At 42.1% G+C, this 16,141-nt stretch overlaps 1 protein-coding gene across 1 annotated transcript in view; it reads left to right on the top strand.

Moving 5' to 3' along the window:
* IGF2R (insulin like growth factor 2 receptor) overlaps positions 1 to 16,141 on the top strand; it is a 120,202-nt gene that overhangs the window by 56,909 nt on the left and 47,152 nt on the right. Inside the window, exons 11-21 of the mRNA XM_018565607.1 lie at positions 647 to 808; positions 2,406 to 2,546; positions 2,635 to 2,778; positions 3,980 to 4,111; positions 5,247 to 5,394; positions 5,475 to 5,652; positions 6,470 to 6,585; positions 10,060 to 10,216; positions 11,721 to 11,900; positions 12,740 to 12,835; positions 15,099 to 15,200. Coding sequence (XP_018421109.1) covers positions 647 to 808; positions 2,406 to 2,546; positions 2,635 to 2,778; positions 3,980 to 4,111; positions 5,247 to 5,394; positions 5,475 to 5,652; positions 6,470 to 6,585; positions 10,060 to 10,216; positions 11,721 to 11,900; positions 12,740 to 12,835; positions 15,099 to 15,200 — 1,556 coding nt within the window. The remainder of the gene's footprint in view (positions 1 to 646; positions 809 to 2,405; positions 2,547 to 2,634; positions 2,779 to 3,979; positions 4,112 to 5,246; positions 5,395 to 5,474; positions 5,653 to 6,469; positions 6,586 to 10,059; positions 10,217 to 11,720; positions 11,901 to 12,739; positions 12,836 to 15,098; positions 15,201 to 16,141) is intronic.

Genomic DNA, 16,141 nt, shown 5'->3' with positions numbered 1-16,141 from the left:
GTGTCCTCCCGTTACCCTTAGGAGAACTACGGGGAAAAGCCCTAACCCCATAGTTCTCCTATAAGGTCAATATTTGTTAAAGCTAAACTTGTGAAAGGTTGACTCTGTATAGGAGCATCCTGTAATAATGACCAGTCACTGCGGCTCTCTTTCCTTGTGCAGGGTGTCTGGTCTTGTATCCGCCCCCCTCCTGTTGTCAGACTGTAGTGGGTTGAGCCTGCTGGGTCCCTCGCACAGTTCTGCTCTCTGCACAGGCTATGTACAGCACATTGATGATGCCACCATTACATTCATATATGGCAATATCTATGCAGAAAAAACATTTTCGGTTCAGCTGTAATGCTGGAGTGTTAAACAAGCTGACAGTTTTAGCTTTTGGGGATTGTATTATTCAGATGCCTGTACGCGAGTTCCCGGGACAGCACATCTGCTGTTGCCACTATTTTTTATAACTGCAAGCTCCGTTTCTTTGCTTTTTTCAGAAATATTTTTGGGGAACAAGACTGTATTGCTTTATGTAACTGTCTTGTTTTGCTGACTATTGAAGATCTCCAAGTTCCTACAATGAATCTTTTCTCTGATTTTTATTTTCTGTTGATTGAAATTTCAATGTTTAAAAATAATACAATGCACTATTTTGTTTTAGTGAATGATGGGAAAGGAGTGCCAGAATTTGATGGTGAAGCTGATTGCACTTATTTCTTTTCGTGGGAGACCAAATATGCTTGTCCTAAGAAGAAGGAGGACTTGTGTCATGTTGAAAGCAAGAAAAAACACTTTAACCTTTTGGATTTAATCCGCAGTCCTGGTAAGTGTCAGTTCTTCCAGGTGTCTTTAACTGCTTCAGGACCACAACAACATATTGGTACTGTTCTTTTCAGCCAACTGTCGGCTTTAACATACAAATGTTTACTTGTATACTGCCAAACAGTGCGGTAGTTATATGTGGCTGGATTGGAGGAAGATCAGCACACTTCCAGTGGTTGATCTTGTTAGCCCGCTATGGGATATTATTAGAGTTAATTGTTTTGTTAAAAAAAAGAATTTACAAAATGATAGTGACACCTACACGCGTCAGCAGTACCTGTGTGTAAACAATTGCGCTACAGTTACATATCTCAGCGTTAAAATTTTAGCATATTTTTTTTCTAAATAAATCAATTTAATAAACATTTGCATTTTGTTTCCTGCGCACGCCCGGCAGGAAACACCCGTTCTTTCAGCATAACCGTTACCGGCTGTTTCTCATACAACCGATCAGCGACCTCTATAGCCGCCGCTGATTTGATCTGGCGCAACACCCCCCGAGTGCCGCCGCCACTCCTGACCCCTCACCTTCAAATCGCCGGGATCCGCTATCCCATCAGCGGCCCGGGACGGCGATCAGCATCTTCTTCCTCCTTGCTGATCTCCCTCCGTATGGTGAATGCAGAAGTGACGTGTATTACATCACTTCCGCATTCACCTGTCAGTCATCTGGCTGCTATAGCCAGAGAAAAGAAGCTGATAAAGCAGATAAGCTTTTAAAGCGTCGCCCATGGCCAATTTTGGCTATGGTAGTTTTTTGAGGTTTTGCGCGTGCAATTTTAAGGCTAGACATGTTTGGTGTCTTTTTACCCGACGTGACCCCGTCTCTTATATTTTACCAAAAAATTGGGTAATAATAAATGTTTTATAATTTAATATATGGGAAACTTTTTTTTTCTGTAATTTTTCCTTAATATAGTAAAAAATTAAACCCCAGTGGTGAATAAATACCACCAAAAGAAAGCTCTATCTGTCCCTAAATAATGGTATAAAATTCATTTCAGTACAGTGTTGCATGACGGAATAAATGTCAAAGTACCACAGTGCTGAATACTGAAAAATGGCCTGGATGGGAAGGGGGTGTAAACACCGCGGAGTTCAAGTGGTTAAAGGACATCTTCACTAAAAGCACTGCTCTGGGGATCGTCACTGTGTGGCCCTCCCTTTTGATTTAGGAAAAAGTCCCAGCCATGCTCTGCGCCTACTGCTCATGCATGCCACTCGTCTCATTCATTCCTATGGCTAGATTCATATTCCTCTGATAGGCCATGAGTAAGGACCAGCCATAGAATGAAAACGAGGCCACAGAACAGATGTCCATTTGGCTGAGACTTTTCTTAATGCGGAGGACTTTTCCTATTACAGGGCAGTTTGCCATGTATAGTTTAACTGACTCACTATGTGAGTGATATCTGGTCTCAGCACCAGAGGGATGGCACGGAAAGTGATCAGTAGTAATCTACAATTTCTTTACATTTAATAACAAAAAAGGCCAGACGTGTAAAATTGTTAATGCTATTAAAATACTTGCTAGGTAAATGTTGAAATAACCTTGGAAATAGTACGCTCTCATTTCTTCAATTTGTGAATTCTTTCAGAGTCCAGCACAGCTCAGAACTGGGAGGCTTTAAAAACAAACCCATCTGATAAAAATCGCTTCTACATTAATGTGTGCCATGAGGTCTTGCAGAGAGGAGGTGCTTCTGGCTGTGAGGATGATGCTGCAATATGCGCAGTGGGTAAGAATTGCTCATTGTAATCTTATATGCCCGCTATGTGTTTATTTTCCTGGGTATTCTACTCCTATTTCGTATTGTTTCCTTACAGATTCTGGCGGAAGGAAAAATTTAGGAAAGTTTTTGTCTTCTCCAAAGTTAGTTGGTGATCATATCGTTCTTGAATACACAGAGGGTTCAGAGTGTGCAGGAAACAAGAGAATTCAAACCAATATCACACTTATATGTAGTCCAGGTATCTTCTATATCTATATTGTATTTTTATTGTATTTCTATTATGCATATACAGTAGGGATAGAAGGGAAAATTCAGTCTTTTCAGTATTTATTTAGTTACACATTTAAAGTAATTCAAATTTATGTAAACCATCTTTGTCAATATGGATTTGTGTTTTATAGTTTGATTATTTTTTGGTCACAGGAGCAGCCATATTTCATCATAAAATGTGCAGCTGTGCGTTGCACTTTGCAATTTTGCAATGGTTGTACTTTAGTGTGCCTTCTCAAAATGCATACAAATTGGCTGACTCGTATGCAAGAAAACAATGCACTACCTTAGGGATTGACAAATTTTTATTTGAATGCAGGAGCCAGCTAAAAACGTTTTGTGGGGGACTTTCATTTTCTTTTTTTCAGTATTTTTTTATTGTATTTATTTTTTAAACTTTTTTTACTCATTGGAGATGATAGGATCTCTTTAAGGTGTCATTAGGGGTCTATTAGACCCCTAGTGTCACCTTTCCACTTAAATAGCTTTATCTGCGGAATCACGGTTGCCTGCTGAGGCAGCTGAATGTAAACACAGCAGGCAGGGCCTGGAAGCGGTAGCCAACCTGCTATTGCAGATTGCAATAGCCAATAGCAGGCTGGCTATTGCACCCGCCCACTGCCTCCTGTCAATCAGCAGAGGAGGCAACTGAAGGAGAAAGTTGCGGCCCTCAGCACGGCGGAACTGGCACAGATCACTGCAGCCAATTACAGCCTGTCAGAGAGACTGCTGACAGTCTGTGAGTCTGCAGCAGGGGAGGAAAAAGCAGAATTATTGTGGCGGTAGCGCCGATTGGAGAAGAAACGAAGGTGCAATGAACCGTCCCACAAAAGCTCAGATGCCTGAACGCAATTTCTAGTCGCATTGGCGACCTGTCGCCTGGGATTTGTCGAGCCCTGCACTACCTAATACAGGGCAGGTCAAATTCACCTGTCAATGAATTGTAAATGATCTTAGAAGCATCTGAAATTGTTGCCATCAACACAAGCGCCAAAACCTGCTTAAACTAGCAATAAACATATATGATGACTTTCTTACAGCTGTCAGAATGATATAATTGGCTGGATAATGTGAGGATAGCTGTCTGCCATCAGGTTTTTTGGTTAAATGTAAGCGTTTACCATTTATATAACAACTCTTCATAACATCAGCATGTGTGTTATTTCCAGGAAACCTTGAAAGTCCTCCTATACTGAAGCAATCAGATAGCTGTCTGTATGAGTTCGAGTGGAACACTGCTGCAGCCTGTGTCCTGTCTAAAACAGAAGGAGATAATTGCAGAGTGTCTGATTCTCATGCTGGTGAGTTTACACATTAGTTCATTTTGTTTTCTGCAAGCATGGTCTTTGTCCATAAGCAGCTTGGATGAGCAGCAATACGTTTATATTATACTAATGTGTATTATGCAAGGACAAGTTAGTCAAGGACAGCTTGCCGTGGCGACTCGCTAACCGAAGCGGGGTCCTCGTTTGATGGAGGAGGGAGCAGAGAGCTTACTTTGGGCTGATAAAACACTCTTTTGAAATAATCGTCACTCTTTTAAAACAATCCGCCACTGTGTGTCACTGGGGGGCAACGCACCCTAAGTTAGCTGCTGAACACGCACACACAGATAAAAAAAATCTTGCAATCCAATCTGGTGCACTCTACGGGCTGTGCCTCAACCAAGTGAATACACACACTGCGATTCCTCAAGCTATCCTGCAAGCTAGAATCCTTGTGTTACCACTTTTCCACTGCTCACACACCCAGACACATGACTCGCTGTAGTGTGGCACCACCTGCAGTTTGATTTGCTAGGAAACCATACACACACACAGATCTGCTAACTTATACGCACTTACACTAATCTGCATGCAGTCCTCAGTCAATCAAAGCAATTTCATATAGAATCACAGTGTGGTTACAACCGAGCGTGCAGACATTAGTAACAATTGCCAATCTCTCTAGGAGTTTAGTACACAGAAGGACACTTATTAATTTTATAGTTTAATATCCCTAGGTGGGCAGTGCACAGAGAGGGCCTCAGATTTTTTTTGTGCTCCGATGTGCTAAAAATAAGCTTTTGAAGGTATTGCTGTAGCCATTTTAGAAGGTTTTAGAGTTGACAGATGTACCTTTTTAAAATCTTAGATACCTTGTGGGCCTTGTAAACCAATTTTGTCACCTAATAGATACAAAGATTGGTTTGTTTTCTTATAAAAAGCTTACCTTGCCTCGATAGTTTAAATTAATATGCTATAGAGTAGTTGGTTTCTGTGATGCCTTGTTTTCTTATAAATCTCTGAAAGAATTGACAGGAGTGCAGGTCTTGTATGTGCTGCTCTTTTCTTTTCCCATTTCATCCAATCCAATAGAAGCAGCAATCACCATATTATATGTATTAGATATGTGGACAGCATCTTCATCCAGCAAATAAATATTCTATTTTTTCAGGTTTTTACTTTGATCTGTCACCACTGACCAAGAAAAGTGAAAGTTATGTCGTTGCTACAGACCAGTATGACTTTTATATAAATGTATGCAGCAATGTAACACAAGAATCTTGTGACACCAGCTCAGGAGCATGCCAAATGACAAAAACGTAAGGGATCTGAATTTTTCATGTTTCTTCTGTGAAAAGTGTTTTTGGATGCCAGTAATGCATATATGTTCATTTTACAGGAAGACTGAAAAGTGGAATATTGGTGTAGGGAGTTCCAAACTTTCTTACTATGATGGAATGATTCAGCTAAGCTACACTGGAGGAACACCTTACAACGATGTAAACAAAACCCCTCGCTCGTCTCTCATTACCTTTTTATGTGACCGAGATGCAGATATTGGCCAACCAGAATATCAGGTAGCCCTGCCAGTCTTTTTTACTTTTACTCTAATCAAGGGTAAACTCCACTAACCCAACACATATGCATTGGCAAACTTCTTTTCTTCCCCAAAAACTACTAATTTAATGGTCTGAGAACCATAACCGAGCATAGTTGGATCTTCTTATAGCAGCTTTACCTTATTTTAGGTTCACACTGGGATAGGTAAACGGGAAGATGTATCATTCTATTCGACACACAAATACCTCCTAGGAAGTACAACTCCTTACTCAGGCAGATTGACAGGGTAGACCTTGTTTATTTATCTACAAGGTAAAGGTTACTGTTTTTGCCTAGTGGCATGAAGAGCCTCCACATCATTTATCAGAGGGAAATATCCAGGCTGCCCAGCCAAATTCCGTCCCTCAGAGCTTGGTAAATGTCCCATACCAATCCTGCTGAATGTACAGCGAAAGAGCAACTGTACTGTGTTGAGGTCAACTTTGTTTTTTCCCGTCCTGTAAGCATGTTTACAGAGTTAGACTGACAGCGTTGTGTAAATCATTAGGACCTTGAATGGCTCCTCGTTCTTCCAGTCAGAACACTTCTGTACAGGGGTTAACTGATTCTAAAAAAAGAGGGACTAAGTTATTTAAAGTAGCTGCATTTAGCATGCATAACAGGGTTACATTATTGTTTTTGTGTCTGCTTGAAATTCAGATGGAAATTAAAAATGAATATAGCTCTTTCTGCTTTCATAAAAAAAAAAAAAAAAGTGTTTTAGATACTGAGTTGAAACAAGTTACCTTTTAAATAATAAATTCCGTTTTTTGATTGCTTTCTCTGGGATTTTAGAAAGAAGACAATAACACATATAACTTCAAGTGGTACACGAAATATGCCTGCCCAGCACTGTCTGTGGAATGTATTGTGGTGGATGAACAGACAAATGAACAGTATGATTTGTCCAGGTAATTGTAAAATTATATTTTACTTTTATATTATATGTTTAATATTTTGTACTGCACCTTTAGTCTGGGTTCACACCTGGGCGTAGCATAGACACGTTTTTTTCAGCGTTTTTCTGTTCAGTGAAACGCGTGTTTCACGGGCGGTATGATTTTTTTTTTTTTTACTTTTAAACTTCCCACCGGCTCCGCCCCCCTGTGATGCGGCCACTCGCAAGGGACGGAACCCGGAAGTCAGCAGCCGCCGGAGGACACAGCGGGGATCGCGGACAAGGTAAGTCCTACGCTGTATTCCCGAGTGTGGCTCGGGGTTTCCGCTTTGTTAACTCCGAGCCACACTCGGGAATAACAATGGAAAAAGGGCAAAAAACTGCCCCAAAGAAGCTCCTGTACTTGTTTGGGCATAGGGCGCGTTTCCACGGGCTTAAATACGCCCAGGTGGGAACCATGCCCATTGGGATGTATGGGATTTCACTGTTTGAGCGTTTTACAGCGCTTCGATCAGCGCTGTAAAACGCCCAGGTGTGAACCCGGCCTGAAGCCCATTCTGAATTTCACAAAACAATACCCTAGAACATTTGTTTTCCAAACTGTGTTGTGTATGGCCATTTTAACTGGCTTATTGTTGTTCCAACATAAACATCCCAGTCCCCATTCCCCAATCTACTGCCTATTACTCTCTATTGGGACAGCAAATTACAGCTTCCAACATAAATGAGAACTATAGCCAAATTTTTTTTTTTTTAATTAAACTGTTTAGGTTTTTTTTGAGTCACATGTGTATATTTACTAATGTACTCCTGTGGCTACTGCCTGCTATATGCTGACAGCGCAGAGCCATGCTGCAGCTGGGAAAGACCCCGACAATATTGTCAGGATTCCCCCCGCTGCCTGATTGACAGTGGGCTGTGCCTCTCTAGGGCCAAAGCCAGCTGTGCCCGCCCCCTCCCCTGTCTGTCCCTCTAGTGAGCGCTGTAGGAACAGAGAAAGGGGAGAGGGGAATCCCTGCAGAGAGCTGTTATAGACAGTCACCGCACTTTGCGGGAAAAAGCCATGAGCTGAGTGATCAACAGTTCGTTCGAGCTATAGAGCCGGCATGTGACAGCTGCAGTGTCACACGCTGGCTTAAACTTCTGCGAAAAGTAAATTTTACTCTCCCAATAGTTCTCCTTTAATAAATGACCCATTGTCTGATCGATCCAACCAGTGAGAAGAGGTGTGTGATCCCCCATTCTGGCTGTTGTGGCTGATCTTTACTTTAGGTAGCAAAACTGTGCCCATTCCAAAACAGCCAATGTTGTGGTGATAAGAATGGTGAAAGCAGGGGGTGATGATTATCAGAGACAGTAGGTGTCAAAGGGAAAAGAGGAAGACACGGAATGTGAGTGGGGAAAGTGTTCACAGGCTTTATGAAAGAGGGGGTGCAGATACAGTGGTAAAGGAGGAGGGTGCAGCCCTGGCAGCGAAAGGGAAGAGTGGCATGTAGGTTTGGTGTTAAGGCCAGGGAGGAGGATGGTGGTTAGTTGGTGAGAGGGGGACCTATAGATGTAGTGGTGGAGGAGTGCTGGCATAGTAGTGAGAGCAGGACGACAGTGCACAGGCATGATGTTGGTTGTTTAGAGAAGTGGGTTTGCAGACACCATGGTTGCTGAGAGAAGGGTAGCTGAAGCTGCAATGTGTGCTGAGAGAATGGGGGCTCAATGGAACAGGTGTGCTGGGCGAATTGGGGCTCTAGAAGCAATTATTGCTACAAGAATGGGGCTGCAGTATCACATGTTCTGAGAAGAGGCGGGAGGACAGCTGCAATAGGTGTTAGGGAAATAGGGGGTGCTTTGTCCAGGGAGTAAGGTTGGTGTCGGGGAGGCTCTGTGACTGGGAGCGGTGATGGGTGGAAGGAAGGCTCAGTGACAGGTGTTGATGGATGACAGGGAGGCAGGAGGGTGATGTGGTTGTGAGGGAAGTGCTTTGTGATGGTGGAATGAGTTGGGTGGTATGGAGGCGGTTTGGCTGGGGAAAGGAATGGGAGGCAAAAAGACATTATTATTGAAGAGAGTAAAGTAGGCGCCTTAATTAGTGGTGTGAGGAAATTGTGGGGGGGGGTTTGCTTTGTTCAGGAAAGGAGAGGTGGGTGGGAAGGACTATGAATGGAAGAATGTGAACTGGGGATTAGCTTTCAATAGGTGGTTGAAGTAGTCTGTGAGGGATTTAGTGTGAGCCCTTTTCTATTTTATAGAAAGGTGGCTGGGACAAAGGTGCTTTTTGAAGCCTTTTTCTTTCCTGCAGCCATGTTCTGCTCCCTCTCTGGTGTGGCTACTGAAGCAAGGGACTGGTGCATTCCTTCAGGGTTGGATAGTGATGGACTGCACTGGGATAGAGGTTGAGGAATGTGCAGATTGTTGTGTAGGTGGAAGAGTCTGGGAGGTGGATTGTGGGAACACTTGTAAGTGGAGGGGAGAACTGTGGCAATGTGCTGGTGTTGGGGGTTGAGTGCTGTATGTCTTACTGGTGTTAAGCCACTGGAGGACAGGCAAAGCAGTATGTGTGTGCCTCTGTTTTTATCCGTCCCCCCAGTGGCACAACGGAAGTAGGTTTTTCTTTATATTAAGGAAGTTCATCTGAATGCTCGCGTATGTCTAATCATGTCCAAAATCCAGTTACTTTGTGATGCACAAGCCTCTTAAAGTAAACAAAAAACTTATTTGTCTTCCTGGACTGAATCAAATGTTTTCTCTAGCCTACTGTTGGACAGTTTCAACAACAGAGGCAGTGCTGTCAATCCAGAGAGCAATGGGCAGGTCTAGATGTGGCCAGGTGCTGATTGACAAGACTTATGAGCCAGCAGTGATGTCCCCTGAAACATCTTCTCACCCCACTTTAGTTCAAGCAGACACAGCCTACATAAGAGTGGCAACGCTGCTTTCAATTCAGGAGCAGTGCAGCGTCGTTGCCACACCATCATAGGAAGATGCATTAGGTGGACTTTATTGGCAGGCTCAGCAGGTATTTGTGGGACTTTGCAGGGGTGCGAATCAAAAACTGTAACTACATATTAACTTATAATTAAGTGTTGCAGCATATGTTTTTTTATTGGAAGCCATAGTTCTATTTTAATACTACATTGTGTTTTATTGGTTACTTAAGCCAAATTCTATATGCATGAAATGACAGTTCTGGCAATATTGTTTGGTTGCTAAGCTGGCGCTGGAGAGGTCTGTAAGCATTTCCTATGCCCCTCTTAATAGCATACACAATGGAGGTGCCAGTGTCTCAGGTGTGACATATCCGTTGCATCGGCACTTGCTTTGCTTAACAAGTATACCAGCCACACATCATTTTAGCAAGACTAAAAAAAAAAGTTGATTGAAGTGTTTACATAATTCTAAAAATATAGAGACAAATGCCACAGTACTCTTACTATAACTTATTGCTTCCAGTAACTGTAATGTTCTGTGTATCACCCTTCTGTCTTTCTTGCAGCTTATCTATGGTACATGGAGTACACACTACAAACTGGTTTTCCATGGATGAAAGCCACGAGAGACGGAAAAAATATTACATTAATGTATGTCGGTCTTTGATACCCATTACAGGGTGTGATCCCTTCACCTCTGTGTGCCAAATGCAATATACTAAAGTTTCTGTAAGTATAGTTTGTTCTCAGTATGTCAAAACTACAAACTGCACTTTGATCTATATGCAGCTTTCTCTGCGATAAATTAAAAATATTGGAACAATGCAAGTTAATAAATAACAGGAAATACATTTAAAGAAAAACTCTGGGCAAAACTTTTATTAGCCCTTGCAGTATGGCTACCCCCTGCAATTGCTCGTTTTTGTCTTGGTGCTAAAAAAAATACAGGTTATACTTATCTGAACAGCTGAGTCAGCTCCCGGCTTCTCGGGTCTCTGAAGCCTGCTTTCTCGTATGCTGCAGCATGGGAATATTCCTCAGCATCCCCATGTCTATACACTGTGTATAAAAGGAGCAGCTAGCCCTTGCAGTGCGGGGGTAGCACCCCAATGCAAGGGTTAATAAAAGTTTTTGCCCTTTAAATCTGATATAGCAGAATGAAATTAAAATTCCCCCTGCACTATGGCCAGTCTGGAGGTATTTGTCTGTCTAATAGAATGATACATCTTCCCTTTTACCTACTCCAGTGTGAACCTAAAATAAGGTAAAGCTGCTATAAGAAGAACCAACTTGCTCAGGGATGCGGTTCTTTAGTGCAGCATTGTATAGTAATCACTATAGTAATAGTACTCCAACAGCCACGCTTTCAATTTTCACACAAATACCCATCAGATTTCGCACTCAACAGAAAATGTGTGTCGCTTGAGAGTGATCGAAGAGCTATTAGGATGAACAACATCACAGGGAGATTGCTGCTGCTACATGTGTTTACCTGGAGAGCTGATGACCATGCGGCTGTAATACACATGTGATAGACTTTCAGAATTGCTGTTCTGACGTACAGACAAGTTATTTTCTAATTGGTTTCCTGATTCATGCTCTGCAAGCAGACCATTTTTTTTAGAGGCCCATTCACACCAGAAACGTTGGGGCTTGGCTGGCTACTTTTTTTCCAGCACAGCCCCAATGCAAAGACAAGGCCGTTTGCCTTGTTTTAAATGGCCACAGTTCACACCATGTTCGCTGAAAAAAAGATGGCACGCTGTAGTTCTTTTTTTTTTTATTATTGCAGCTTGGTGCAGCGTAGTACGACCGCATCGAACTGTGCTGTACCAATAGAAAATAATGAGATGTCACTTGTGACAGTTCAAAAAAATTGTAACAAAAAAAGTCAGCAGTGCGATGTGCCGGGCTCGGCACATTAGCTCTGTGCCTGTGAACGCACGCCAGCAGTTTGCTGGTGTGAATGGGCCCTATTATTGGTTTTGTATGTAATTGCATGACTCAAAACATCATAGCTGATTAGATCTGAATCAGGAAAATGTATCCTCCACTTCTAAAATGAGACTGGGTTTCTGACCTAAGCAGTACTGTCAGCCAGCAAGATGAAATGGAGAGAGGGAATTCAGACTTATCATTTGTGAGGTTGCCTTTTACTTACTAGATGTTCTGTAATCAAAAATAATAGTTGGCTAAAGGTATTGAGTTCAACCACTTGTGTTTTCAGGATGTGACAGCCGAGAGTGTGGAAATAAGCAATTTGGGGGTGGCAAGCAAGAAGCCTGTTCTAGAAAGTAGTGGTAAATTGATCCTGGAATATTCAAATGGATCTGCATGTACCAACATGGAGGGAGTCAAGACCACCTATTCTTCAGTATTACATCTTGTATGTAAGAAAGGGGCTACGGTAAGTGTTAAAAACTGAATGTACACATTTGCATGAACAATCTGTTTGGACATTTGTCATTCTTATTTATTATTTTTCATTTTTTTAAATTTCTATTTTGCTGATTTTTTGTTTTTGTAAGTTGTGTAATTAATGCAATGATGACATTTTTAAAGTCTCTATATTTTTTCATGGAGATCTGGCTCATGTATGAATTCTCTCTTCTATGGGGACAGTTCATACAATTCCTCTTTGTCACATAGTTTTTTTTTTGGTTTTGTTTTTTTCTTTTTTGCTGTCAATCATGACAAAGTCCCTTGTGGAATGGTTAGCATTCTGTAATAAGCATTAGCATAAGACGCTTATCTGAGCTTTCCTCCCATACTTTTCACTATTCCTGTATAAGTGGATAATGCAGCACGCATTGTCATTATATAATACAGTAAGGAACGCATTAAGTAATTTTTACTTGGCAACATCACTCCATTCACACACAGAGAGCCACACAGCAGCCTACATTGTCAGCTTCAGAGGAATTCCTGAATTCCCAAGAAGTAGAGCGGCCCATTCTCATTCAGATGAAACTTACTCTATTGAAGTTGTGTGCACCACAGAAGCTGCATCAGCTGTGACTGACATGTCTGAAAGTAAGCAGGTCTTATGGTTCTCTAAAGAGCAGTGCAGTTTTCCATGGAGCACTACAAAGAGATCTACAGGTGTGGAGTTACACTGGGCTCCAATGTATTTCTGTAAGTTTCCATGGGATATTTACTATAATGCTATGCAACTGTAAGAGAATCATTATAAAAGAACTAAAAATGTAGCTAAAATAAGTTGCCTTTCTGTTTTTTCTTTTGCAGGATAAAAGTCCAATTTTTGTCACAGATATAGATTGTGTAGCTACATTTCTATGGTATACAGAAGCTGCTTGTCCTGTTAAGGAAACACAAGGAAAAGTAAGTAATAAAACACTAATGGCAAAGTGCTTTTTTATTTTTCAAATATATTTTAGTAGCATAAATAAAATATTTTAATAGGATAGATAAATATATAATGAAGAATATTTAATACAGCCAGTGTAATTTAGGTAGTGTAATGCCTTTTAACCTCCAGCTGTTGTAATTAAACGGCTTGGCTGTGGCTTCCTAGATGCGGGTGGATGTTTTTAAATGTCCTTGTGCCTGTGCCCATTCTTGCTTGCCGCCCTGTACGAGCGGGAAAACAGTGATGCTTCTTTGCATGCAAGCGTTCGATTCCCCCAATCGCTTGTATGCTTTCTCCAAATGTACGCTCTGCCGCGGATCCCAGGCTCCGCTGTGGCCCATGCGGGCCCGGGTCTGGCACGGCGGCTCTGATCAGAGGGAGATCAGTACACAATCTCCCTCTGATCTCCCTCTGGTGTCTGAATGCAAAAGTGATGTGTATTACATCACTTCCACATTCATCTGTCATTCTCCCGGTTACAGAAGCCGGAGAGAAGCTGGTGAAGCAGATCTCTGCTTCATCAGCTTCTTTGGGGGTCCCTAGGTGACAGGGGTCTTACAGACCCCTGATGTCTCCAAAAGAGAACCTGCCACTGTAAATTTTGATATACAGCTTCTCAGCCCCCTATGTGATAGCAATAAAGTTTTATATGTAAAAAAAAAAGTTTAAAAGTTTAAAAAAAACAAAAAAAAACTTGCCTATAAAAAAACACAAAAATATGTTTTAAAGCCCCCCACTCTAGGCCACAGATTCTTAATGGAAGGATGAGCAAATCAGATTCAAATTTTTATGAACCAATTCACCCGAAATCAGGAAACCAATTCTTTCCAAGAATTTAAGAACTTTCATACAACTTATTGGAAAAACATAAGTAGCATAGTGTCTGCGGATCTGTGGTTATAGAGGCTTTTAAGAGAGAAGTCAATGCTGGTTAAGTTTTTCAATTATGCTGTGTGTACATTTTTTTTTTTTTTATCCACTTGGATAATTATCATATTATTTTCTTTATGTATGTTGTTTAAAGTGTTCTTGTTTGTTGAATGCTTAGATACTCTCTAAGATAATGCGGGACATTAATCAATTTAGTCACATAGGAAGGCAGTACTAAATAGGAGCAGAGACAGAATCTGAGACAGATGTATTATGATATTGCAGCTTGATTCATAAATTTCTATGTCAGCTGCTCTAAAGTGGCGTTGCGACAGAGTGAAACCTATTCCTCACCACTTCTTGTGCGTCTGTTGTAGTGAAAATCTGTATCATCTTTATAAGGCTTTGCAGACCTGTGCAACACTGTTTTTAAATGTCTGCCCAGTTACTGTATATAGGTGCGGGCGTCGCACATGCACAATCCTGGAAACACAAATTAAAAGATTTAAAGCCCTGTGTCTTTTTCCTCCTAAGCAACATTTTACAATGGGGGAATTTATCAAAACTGGAGCTGTGCATGGCAGCCAATCAGCTTATCTCTTCAGTTTGTTCAGTTAAGATTTGAAAATGAAAGAGAGATGCTGATTGGTTGCCATGCACAGCTGCGCCAGTTTTGATAAATTCCCCTCGGAGTATTAAAATTATACAGTATGTAAAAAGTATGTTTGTATTGTGACCATAGTATGAGACCAGGATGTATAAAACATACATTGGTTGGAATTGTTTGATGCTCTAGGGTTTTTCTCTTTAGGGTACGTTCACACCATATGCAGCGTGTTCCCGGCCCGATTCCGGCCGGAATGCGCTGCATTGCGGCCGGCTCACAATTTTGTGGGGCTGGAGGGGGCGTGGCTGGCCATTGAAGAGAATTGCACCGTAGCCACGCCCTCCGGCCACACAGGAACGCAGGGCATGCGCTGCAAGCACTATTTTGACCGCACAGAACCGCAGGCACAATGTGCCCTGTGATCCCGTGCGGGCGATCGCATTGTGGACCATTCACTTCAATGGCCCGCAACACCCCCTCCAGCCCCACAAAATAGTGAGCCGACGACAATGCGATGCAGTGCGTTCCAGGCGGAATCAGGCCGGAACGCACTGCATATGGTGTGAACGTACCCTCAAGAATTTTTAATACTTATAAATGTTAAAAGAAAAACATATATATTATACTCTGTTGTATATGGGTACCAAAAAATTGCATGCGTGTGCTACTTATACTGATTTGACAGCTACTCCAGATTATAGAGGTTGATGAAGGTTCCCAAGTCTATCTGCTATAACTCCTTAATGTTTTGTTTGCAGGACTGTAAAGTGGAAAACCCAAACACAGGATTTGTATATAATCTGGAATCTTTGAGGAATGACTCAGGATATGTTGCCAAAGGAAATGGTAAAACATACAAGGTAAACGGGCAATGTTCCAAACTGCTGGATTTTCTTATGTAAAAAGGTTATGTAAATGTTAGCAGACCTAGAGTGCCTAGGAATGCAAGTCATATGTATTCCTAGATAAATATGAGACAGCAGAAATTATAGGAACTGTCCTATTCCAATACAGCGGTTTGGCCTTGTGAGCACATTGATAGTGCTTATAAGGATTGTATAGGCTCTTCAGTGTTTTTCTAGCCTGGTCTAGTCCAGGTAACTCATTGCTAACAGTTTGTGTACCTAGTACCTTTTCGTCCCATGCAGGGCTAAGCAATTTCACTTAAATGCCTGACAACCCTACTCCCCATACACTTACTTGCCTTTCCTTCTTTCTTCTGCTACTGTATTTAGCCACATGGAAGGAAAAGATGTACTTCGAGGTTTCAGAACGCTCTTCCTCTCTAATGTCAATGCCCAGTCATCGGTGCGGTCTCATCGGAGTGGCCCTTTGAAAGGGCTGACCAACCAAAAAAAAAACACTTTTGCTGCAATAATCGTCTTTATTCCAGAGCCGTTTCCCACAACAATGCCTTTAAACGGCTAGATATCCTCTAGGTGGTTTTTCAGGGCAAAAGACGATCAGCCTGTTTTTTTTTTTTTTTTTCGTTTTTTTTTGTGGGGTTGGGTGTGGGTAGAGTTCCACTTTAAGTGAACTTGTGGCTTTACAGTGGAGCAAAAGGCGCAGCACTGGGCACGTTCAACTCGTACTTTAACCACCTCCGGGCCGGCCGGCCCGAGCTCTCTAGATCTGAGCGGGCGTCTTTAGACGTCCGCTCAGACACGCCCCCCCGCGCGCGAGCGGGATATGGCCGAAATGTAAAAACAGGCAGCGATGCCTGTCACCATACAAGTGATCCGCCGGCTGTAGAGCCGGCGGATCGCGTGTATGGGGTGCCGATCGGTCCCGTCCCCCCCCC

The sequence above is a fragment of the Nanorana parkeri genome, unplaced genomic scaffold, assembly GCF_000935625.1.
Source record: "Nanorana parkeri isolate BGI_ZX_2015 unplaced genomic scaffold, ASM93562v1 scaffold866, whole genome shotgun sequence".
NCBI lineage: Eukaryota > Metazoa > Chordata > Amphibia > Anura > Dicroglossidae > Nanorana > Nanorana parkeri.
Note: the sequence above shows the minus strand (reverse complement) of the source record. Positions and strands in the feature narration are given on the sequence as shown.